Source organism: Camellia sinensis, chromosome 1, assembly GCF_055761805.1.
Source record: "Camellia sinensis isolate YWXY chromosome 1, ASM5576180v1, whole genome shotgun sequence".
NCBI classification, from domain to species: Eukaryota; Viridiplantae; Streptophyta; class Magnoliopsida; order Ericales; family Theaceae; genus Camellia; species Camellia sinensis.
The window spans coordinates 243,723,591-243,733,810 of NC_138961.1; the positions used below are offsets into that span (position 1 = coordinate 243,723,591).

The window sequence follows — 10,220 nt, forward strand, 5'->3', positions numbered from 1 at the left end:
AATCAGTGAAGTAATGTGGATTAAAAGAATTCTTGAAGAATTAAAGCTTTCTCACCCGACACCTATGAAGGTCTATTGTGACAACAAAGCAGCTATATCTATAGCTCATAATCCAGTTCTACATGATCGCACAAAACATATAGAAGTGGATAAACATTTCATCAAGGAGAAAATCAATGCTGGCATAATCTGTATGACCTACCTTCCAACAGGTGAACAATTAGCTGATGTGCTTACGAAGGGACTACACAAGAAGCAATTTGATAAGCTGACTAGCAAGCTGGCTATGGAAGATATCTTCAAACCAGCTTGAGGGGGAGTGCTGGAAATTTGTGTTAATGCATATAATAAGATTGTGGCATATGATAGTGGTGTTGGTGGTAGATAGTGGCATGTATAGAATATGATAGTGGTGTTGGTGGTAGATAGTGGCATGTATATAATATGATAGTGGTAGATAGTGGTAATATATAATATGTAAGTGGCATATAATGGGTTATAATGATGTTTGTAATATCTCCTATATAAGGAGTGTCATTTGGTCTTGTAAAATAAGAAGTTTTGAATATAACAGAAATATATTCCTTCTTCCTCATATTTTTGGAGTTCTTCTTCCTCATATTTTCTAAGTTGATCATACCCCATATAATAATTGCCAACAGCCCACCAAAGTTGATTATAATAATCACAAAGAACTGAATAAAGGCCAAATAGAACAGAGACAAACCAATTTAACTTATCATTTGTAAATCTAATTATTAATAATTATCAGTTTAATTAACTCAAACTAAAATATGATTTGAGATCTCTTTTACTCTATACATCTCCCTCTACATGTGGTATAGATATGTAAATGCAACAGGAAATTACCTTCTGACGACCTTAGCTGGGGTTTGGAAGTAGCAATCAATCATGTACTGCTTATTGCTTTCGTAATTGGATCCGCTGGACACTACCAACCGGTTCACCCGGCACCAGACCGGGTTTAGCCAAGCCGCACCAGGAGCCAACCATCCAGGGAATGAGAGAGATCGGAAGTGATTGGTCCATGATTATTATGAGGAGGATCAAAATTCTATAAATTTTGTAATTTTGAATTTGAACATCTCCTTAATCTCTGAGATTTAATGAGCTCTTTGGTGTGCAATTTATCACAAGAAATAATTAAAAAATCAAAATCAAAACCACTTGTCCACATACTCACATTAAAATTTAAAAAAAAAAAAAATTTCATAAGCAGTTTATATAAAGTTGTCTGAATATATTATTAGTCTCTACATTTATTTTTTTTAGCCAAGCCTGATATTATGTATTTTATTAAATTATGATCTAATTCCAAAACATCAACACAAAAGTCCACATGTGTTTGGCAAATCAAATTAGCATTCTTAGAATCAAATCATTTGCATTGTGTACAACCCCTATTTGGATTGGCCTAAGATTATAACAAAAAATTGGTAAAATCCTATTAATTTTGAAATTTAATTAATTAGTCCTAATCTCTCATTAATTATTCATTTTGTATACCACATTTCTTTTGGAATTCGATAATATAACCATATGAAAGATACTATATCTTAATGAACTATTAATCTACACTCCAACTTTCTTTGCTAATTGTAAAATTATGTATTTTATTAAATTAATAATCAAATTCCAAAAGTCACATTCCCAAACAAACAGGATTACAATTCTTTACAATAATCACCCTTGCAATAATCTTGCAATGCTAAATTATATCTAATAGAAATACCACTGTCTAAACTTTGGGTACAAAAAATCTCTATTGTGCACATGAGCAAGTAACACTTTTCAAGCAATGACATACCTAGAAAAAAAATTTGAAAAATGTTAAGGTTGAAATGCATATAATATTCATTTTAAGTATGATGCATGCGATACCAAGTTTGAAACTATGCTATAGATTCAAATTATCAATACTTTTCTTAGTATTTTGCTAGGTACCCAGCGTTTCTCATTTTCAAATGCTTGAGGGATTGTGAAATTTACCAGTCACAAAATTTCCCTCTTCAACTTTTCCATGACCATTATTATGGTTACAACCTTGTTCTATCTCTCTAGCCCAACACAATTTTGGAGAAGAGGGGTGTTTGGGGCAGATGATTCCCATGTTGCACAGACATTGTCCTCTTTAGCTTGTCCCCACATCATAGTGTAGAATCCAAAGCCAATTATGGTTCCTCCAATAACACTGCATAACACCTCAAATTTACATCATAAGAAGTATGCCCAAAGTCACTTCCACAACAACGAAAAAAATCCTCTGTACACATTCATTGCTGGGAATAAAAAATATGGCTATGATGATATACATATACCTGCCAAATTAAAGTGCATTGCTGAGGAAGATGAGCTCAAAAACCACTGCAATCACCATTATTGTGGGCTTGAACATAGCTACAAAAACGGGACCCTTCTTGTGCCGGCACCATGTCAGAGCAGTTTTTTGGAACACAGTCCCATGTATTGCCTGCAATAAATAAGTGATGACAAGTTAATTAAGAATAATCAACTAAAGCAATATGCACTTAAATTTTGAAATATGTGTCAATGTTTAGTTCAGTTCGTATAGGTAAAAAAAACTTAATCAGTTTTTTGTTTGCAAGAATGTTTGGAAGGGGATAATTTTGGCTTCGGCTTTTAAATTATCAGTTTTTAGCTTATCAAAAGCTGCACCAAAGCAATGCACATTCAGAGGCATGTTGTGGTAGAAGAACACAGTTAGGCTTTCCAAACCATGTCCAACGCAACTAAAACACAAGCTATATGTTCATAATCTTCTTACTGAAAATACAAAAGCAATCATCTCAATGCCAGGTTGTAGTATCCAAGCAGTTGGATTTGTTACAACCGATGAGAGAGAAAATTGCACACTGGACAGTGCCAAAGAAGCAGTAGAAAAAGACTACGGTGATTTGATCCGGGCACTCTTCAACATTTGTTGTCTGCAATTAGAAATCAACAACAGTTTCGTTTAAAGAAAGTTTTAACCATACTGACTAAACATTGGGGGTGTTTCACAAGTTAGGTTTTGGTTAAAATAGTTAATAAAGACAAAATAAGTTAAAATAGTTAATAAGATAAAATATCATATTCAAATCATAATCATTTTTTTTTTTCTTTCACAATATCAAATCAATTGCAAAAAAAAAACTATCATTCCAAGCACAACATTTTAAGCCAAGCTAAAACGGCGAAAAAGCGCCAAGTTCCCAAACCAACCCATTGGAAGATTTTTTTTCAAGGGAAAATATTAGATAAATGGGAAACGAGGAAAATAATCACAAGTGAGAACTGTGTCATTTTGCACAATTCTGTAGAGCATCTCATAAAGTAATTTTTTGGTGGTTTTTACCTGAGCAATGTTCCATATGGAAGACGAAATGCAAGAGACCCCAAGGAAAAACCCTCCAAGGACCCAGTTTGGTTGTTGTTGTGACAGAAGAAGCCGATGAGGTAAATTAGAAGGTGAGGAGGCCATCAGCAGTGGGGGCTTTTATAAAGAGTCATCACAAATGGTCCTGACACTGCCATAATGATCCCCACGGATTTTGCTTGACTACTTGGTCTTCTAAAATCAAATTTCTCCATCCTAAAAATTGTAGAAGTTAAATGAAAAATCAAAACATACTTGAGAACTATATATGTTGAGAGAGAGAGATTGTAAGATTTATTTATTTATTTTTAATTTTTTTTTTTTAAATGAATACAAGAATGAGGGGTTTCATGTTATTTGACAACTTCTTGCAACTTCATATTTAGAATGCCAACACACGTACCAATTCTATATACATGCATGAAAGATTTCAGAAGTGTACAGGGAGCAAATATTCCGCAGAGACCACACTCCTTTCTACCAAGTTTTTTGTCCGTCCGATCGACCTGCGAACACAACGGCGGTGAGCAACCCGGCGGTGTGTGGCCGAAAAATCCCTCTGACGGTCAAGTTAGCACACACTCAAAGATAGAGAGAGAGAGAGGAGAGACTTGAATGTATAGATTTATCTCACCAAGTTATGTTTCATCCCCAGCATGGGGGATCTGCTCCCATTAGTCTCTTGACACGTGGTGCTGCTCTCCCATCTGTCAGCACAAATCCTGCAATCACCACCTAACCAAACCGTCAGGCCATATTAGCGGAGCCCGGCAAACCGGCGGAACCACCTCGGCCTTTCACGACCGCGCTGCGCAGCGTACCCGAGTGCTCCACTCGCCGAGCTCCAGAACGACTGAGCTCGGTTGCATTCCGGCAAAGCCGAGTTCAAGATAGGTCGAGCTAGCAAACCAAAGGCCTTCCTGCCGCGCTAAACGCATGAACCGTGGAATCTAGAATGGCAGGCAATCAACCGAGCAATCAACTCAAGTAGCTCAGTATTCTACATAGACAAGCCCAAGTAGCTCGGTCCCAACATGGTCCTGGGCCTCTACTAAGCAAAACCTTATCTGGACGAACCCAAATCTATCACGGCCCAAACATGTTCGGCCCCACATTTTGCCCGGCCTTTACCATGGCCCATTCCAGCTCATAAATCTTCCTCTCAAGAAGAGATTTGAAAAGAAAAAGAAAAAAGATAAGTTAAATATAAATAAAATATACTTACATTATATTTCTTTTCCTCTCCAAATCTCTAAACCAAACACAATGATACCCCAAGTGATGACCAACCACCTGGGCCTCTGCTAAGCAAAACCTTATCTGGACGAACCCAAATCTATCACGGCCCAAACATGTTCGGCCCCACATTTTGCCCGGCCTTTACCATGGCCCATTCCAGCTCATAAATCTTCCTCTCAAGAAGAGATTTGAAAAGAAAAAGAAAAAAGATAAGTTAAATATAAATAAAATATACTTACATTATATTTCTTTTCCTCTCCAAATCTCTAAACCAAACACAATGATACCCCAAGTGATGACCAACCACCATGGTGTTGCGTGTTCAAACACTTTATTATCCCAAGAAAGAACCCGGGAAGACGTGGGGCTCTCTGGCTATGGAAGATGTGGATGAGAGAAGGCGTTTGGAGACAAAGAGGAGGTATAACACTGATGCTGAGGATCGGACGGCCAGCATAAATAGTATCTTAGTCTCACCCAAAAAAAAATCATAAATTTTGTAAGCTAAAATTTGAGACTACAGAAAAAAAGAAAACCTGAGATAAGAAGGAGAATTTTTTTAAAAATAATAATAATAAAAATTCGATGAAAAGAGTTGAAGTAATTCACATTAAATCAAGTTATTTACTTAAATTTGAAATTAAATTAAATAAATAATAATAATAATAACAAAAGGTTAGAGATGATCTTAAAATTTCATTTTTGTTATTTTTGACAAAATTCTGTAAGTTTGCAAGTCTCTTGAGAGATTCAATAGTTTCTCTGCATGGAACATATCATAAGTATACTACATTCTTCTAAACCAAACATAAAATTATGTATTTTATTGGATTATTAATCCAATTCCAATATTATGTCCCAGTCACAAACTTTATTGTGGTTACAAACTTGTTCTATTTCTCTTGCCCAACATTATTTTGGAGGAGAGGGGTGTTTGGGGTGGATGATTCCAATGTTATACAGACATTGTCCTCCTCTTTAGCTTTTCCCCACATCATAGTGTAGAATCCAAATGCAATTATGGTTCCTCCAATAACGCTGCATAACACACCAAATTTACAATCATAACAAAGTATGCTCAAAGTCACTTTTCGCAACAAGAACAAAACTCTGCATACACTGTAACATTGCTGAGATTAAGAAACAAGACTAAGATGATATATATACCTGCCAAGATACAGTGCATCTCCAAGGAATATGAGCCCAAAGACCACTGCAATAACCATTTGGGTGGGCTTGAACATGGCTACATAAACGGGACCCTTCTTGTGTAGGCACCATGTCAGAGCAACACTTCGGAACACAGTACTATGTATTGCCTGAAATGGAGCCGACAAGTGATGACAAGTTAATGAATAAAAATCAATTGATTGTCTTGTGGACAAAATCTATGGAGTGCCTCACTGATCATGAAAGGCCAAAGCCAAATGCGTTTAATTTTTGGAATCTGCTTCAAAAGTGTTTAGTGCAGTTCCTTTGTACAAGCAACAATGAAAATCAGCTTTCAGCTTGCCGGAGAGTTTGGAAACGGATAATTTTGGCTTCTGACCAAAGCAATGCGATTTCAGAGGAATATTGTGGTAAAACAAGGTTAGGATTTGCAAAACATGTCCAAGGCAGCTAAAACACAAGCTACATGTTCATAGTATTCTTACTGAAAACACAACAGCAATCATCTCAATGCCAGGTTGCAGTGTCCAAGCAGTTGGATTTCTTTCAGCGATAAGAGTGAAAATTGCACACTGGACGGAGCCAAAGAAGCAGTAGAAAAAGACTACAGTCATTTCATCTGGGTAATCTTTAACAGTTGCTGCCTGCAATTATAAATCAACATCAACTTACTTTAGAGGAAAGTTTTAACCATACTAACTAAACATTTGGGGATTTTTTTCGAGGGAAAATATCAAATAAATGGAAGATAGGAAAAATAATTGCAAGTGAGTGCAAATGAGAAGTGTCATTTTTGCTTGGTTTTGTAGATTCTCAGTAAAGTAACTTTTGGGTGGTTTTTACCTGAGCAATGCTCCATATGGAAGTCACAAAGCAAGCGGTTCCAAGGACAAGCCCTCCAAGGACCCAATTTGATTGTTGTTGTGACAAAAGAAGCCGATGATGTAAATTAGAAGCTGAGGTGGTTATCAGGGGGCCTCTATAAAGAATCATCACGAGAGCTCCTGACACTGCCACAATGGTTCCCACGGATTTCGCTTGACTGCTGGGCCTTCTCAAATCAAATTTCTCCATCCTAAGAAATTGTAAAAATTATTCTAAAAATTGAAATATGCTTGAGAAAAACCTAAATATGTCGAGAGAGAGAGAGAGAGAGATTGCAAGAATGGTTTTTAAATTTCAGAAAACAAAAAAGGGGGTTCAGATTCTAGTATTTGTCAAACATTTTAAACATAACCTCAAAAGAGCTAAAATTAGACAGATATGCGTTCACATTAACCAACAGATGATACGGTAATCGAAATCATTTTCCTAACAACATTTGAAAATGCATAACAATCAAATTAACTTGATTCGAGTAGGTCCATTAATTAGACCTGAAAATGATGGCAAGCAAGAATGTAAAAGCCGGCAACAGGTTACCCATAGCGGATGCTAGAGTTGGGGAGCTATAATTGATTCCAGTGTATCCACATATCTGCACCAAACAAATCCTACAGCAGAAAGAAACCAATTCATCAGTTGTTGAAAATCATCATCTAGTATAAAATCTGATACATGAATCATATATATATATAGACAGTGTTACCCAAGTAGACCAAGGAGTGAGAATCGGCAAAGGAGAGAGAAACTGAGTGGAGGCTGCTGGCTTCTGCTGAAAAGTTTGACATTTTCAATGGATTTGTTTGCTGTAAGAGAATCAGAAACTAGAATATTAGAGAAATAGAAACAACAAACCTGAGCCTGTGAAAGATGAAAAAAGGGAGAAGAATGAGAGTGCCCAGAGCATTATAGTACACGACGAAAACCAAGTTGTTCATCCCAATATTCAAAGCTGCTTTGCCTAGTGTCATAGCACACACATCTCCACACTCCAACATTATCATCACTGCAAAGGGCAATGCATTCTTCATACAAAATTGCAGCCTCATCTTCTCTCTCCACGGTTGCAATAAGTTGAGAAACAGAGGAACGACTACTCTTACTTCCACTATACTCGCTAGGCTATGTATAATATATATATATATATATAAAACTAAAACTAAAACTAAAAGTAAAAGTAAAAGTAAGGGTATGGGTATCTCTAAACGCTAGGTATATAATGCCTGTGAGTTAAAATATTTAATATGATTTATTTTTTTTTAATTTTAATGTACTAGACATATGATTAAGCATTTTAGTTCAACTCATATTTATTAGTTACTTGTATCTAGCTTTCAAAGTTAGGCAAAATATATTTAATCATTAAGATTATTTCTCTCTATCTTTGTTGCTGATGTGACATTCTATAAAATTAATAGTATTTGAATAAATAGCTAAAATACAGAGCATGATTGGAGTAGAAACATGAAACAGTTAATAAATAAAACAAAATGTATACTTCATAGTAATATTTAGATAGATAAAATGTCTATTACTGTTAGAAATGTTCTAACGAATCAACAGAGAGACGCATTTTTTTTTTTTTTACACATAATATTAAAAATTTTAAAAAATTTATTAAAAGTTTCGACAAATATCTTATGGGGATGTGAAATTTAGGCTATGTAAATTTCATATAGATCTTATGAATTTTACACTTATATAATATTTGATAAAATTTGGAAGTTTTTTAATATTTTTATTATACTATCGTCCATTTTTTTTAGATTGGATTATATTATTGTCCTTGAGCTGACAGCAATTGATGCGGTTATGATTTTGACATATTTAAATATTAAATATGCCCTACAACTTGAAAGATTAAAAAATATCTAATCAACAATAATAATGAATCTTTTCGTCAACCCTGCAAGACGGCCTATTTTGCCCACTGGATTAACATTTTTTGATTTTTTTAATCATATTTTTTATTTTTATTTTTCTCCGGTTCTTCAAAAAAATATTAGAAAAATTAAGAAATTAATTTTTAATCTAATTCTTAAAATAGACCAAAAATTTATTAATTAATCTTCAGACTTTACATTGTCATACCTTACATCAATTATAATTCATCATATTCTTTTATATTTTTTAATTATTTAACATAAATTTATAAATTTTATTTTTTTCGTCAATCACCGCACAATTAAAATAGGATGTAACAGACATTTCCTGCCCGACGGTTGAGGTGTCATCTGTCAGTCAAGTCACTGAAAATGATGGGTAACATTTTGCTAATATAAAAACAAAGATAATTATTACAAAATGACAGACTGCGTGAGGATGGCAATCTGAACAAATGAAGTCTAATATGCACCACGTAACATTTTGCTTATGCATAATCTTTGATAGCCCGAAATTAGGGGTTTAAAATTGTCTCAAAATCTAAAATGATGTTGTTTTGGATTTTTGAGAGGGTAATTTTTGGTAAAAATTAGGTCGAGCTATGAGATGGGCTTTGTGGCCCAAAGTGCCAAAAACTTGGTGAAAATGCCGCAATGTTACTCCGGCCCAGGGAAGGCCGCAGTGTTACTCCGGCCCAGGAGAGACAAGGCTACTCCGGCCTAAGAGAGACAAAGTTACTTCGGCACAGTGACTGTAAAAGATGCTTCGGTCCGAAAGCAACTTGGAGTTATACCGGTATTGGGGTTAGACCGGCCGAAAGTCGTTGGTTCAGTCCAAGACCGTACCATGGGTTCTACATGGAAAGCTGAGATAAGAAAGGGAAAACACAAGGACCGAACTAAGGATGAGTTCGGTTTATTCAGTGGCTCTGCATAGCCAAGCTTATTTCGGTCATATAGTAGTTCGGCCAAAGTAAAAACCATCCCACTTGGTTTAAGCAGTGGGGGAGGGTGTAAAAGGATAAGCATTATCCTTAGGAGTATGAATCCTAGGAGGACTCTGCATGGAGAAATACAAGTCCTACTAGGATTGTGCCACGGGAAACTTATAAAAGCTCACAAACATCACCTTGGAGGAGGTAATTGAACACAATTTTTTCTGAGAACATAGAGCTTTGTCTATTTGTCAAGTTTTCTGACTTAGGCATCGGAGAGGTTTCCGGCACACACCCGCCGGCTAGCTCACGTTTGTGTTTTCAGGTGACAAAGCGACGTCGTACGGAGGAGCGTGGACTTGGTCAACAGGATTATACGAGGAGAATTATTTCCTCCCCGTACAATTGGCGCCGTCTGTGGGAACAAATGAAGTCTAATATGCACCACGTAACATTTTGCTTATGCATAATCTTTGAGAGCCCGAAATTAGGGGTTTAAATTTGTCTCAAAATCTAAAATGATGTTGTTTTGGGTTTTGATTTTTTTGATTTTTATTTTTCTTTTCTTCATTTTCTTCCTTTTCTTTCTTCTTCTTCGTTGAGTTGAACAGAGGCGAGAGAGAACACAGAGGCGAGAGCGAAAACGCAGGTTGTCGTCGTCGCAGCTCGTCGGCGTCTCAGTTCGTCGGCCGATCTCGCAACTCATCCCTCGTC

General features: G+C 35.9%; 1 protein-coding gene across 2 annotated transcripts; it reads right to left on the reverse strand.

Moving 5' to 3' along the window:
• Window positions 1-5,319: 5,319 nt before the first annotated feature.
• Window positions 5,320-7,835, reverse strand: LOC114293602 (WAT1-related protein At5g40240). Of its 2 annotated transcripts, none has more exons than XM_028237701.2 (7): window positions 7,544-7,835; window positions 7,395-7,457; window positions 7,183-7,299; window positions 6,650-6,881; window positions 6,292-6,450; window positions 5,804-5,955; window positions 5,320-5,674 (listed from the first exon to the last, which is right to left on the reverse strand). In XM_028237701.2, the coding sequence occupies exons 1-7, from the start codon at window positions 7,735-7,737 to the stop codon at window positions 5,530-5,532; spliced, it is 1,062 nt and encodes a 353-aa protein (XP_028093502.2). In that variant the 5' UTR covers window positions 7,738-7,835; the 3' UTR covers window positions 5,320-5,529. The 2 variants fall into 2 exon arrangements, with proteins under 2 accessions (XP_028093502.2, XP_028093498.2); XM_028237697.2 differs by having other exon boundaries at window positions 7,395-7,460; window positions 7,544-7,828.
• Between the last annotated feature and the right edge of the window lie 2,385 nt (window positions 7,836-10,220).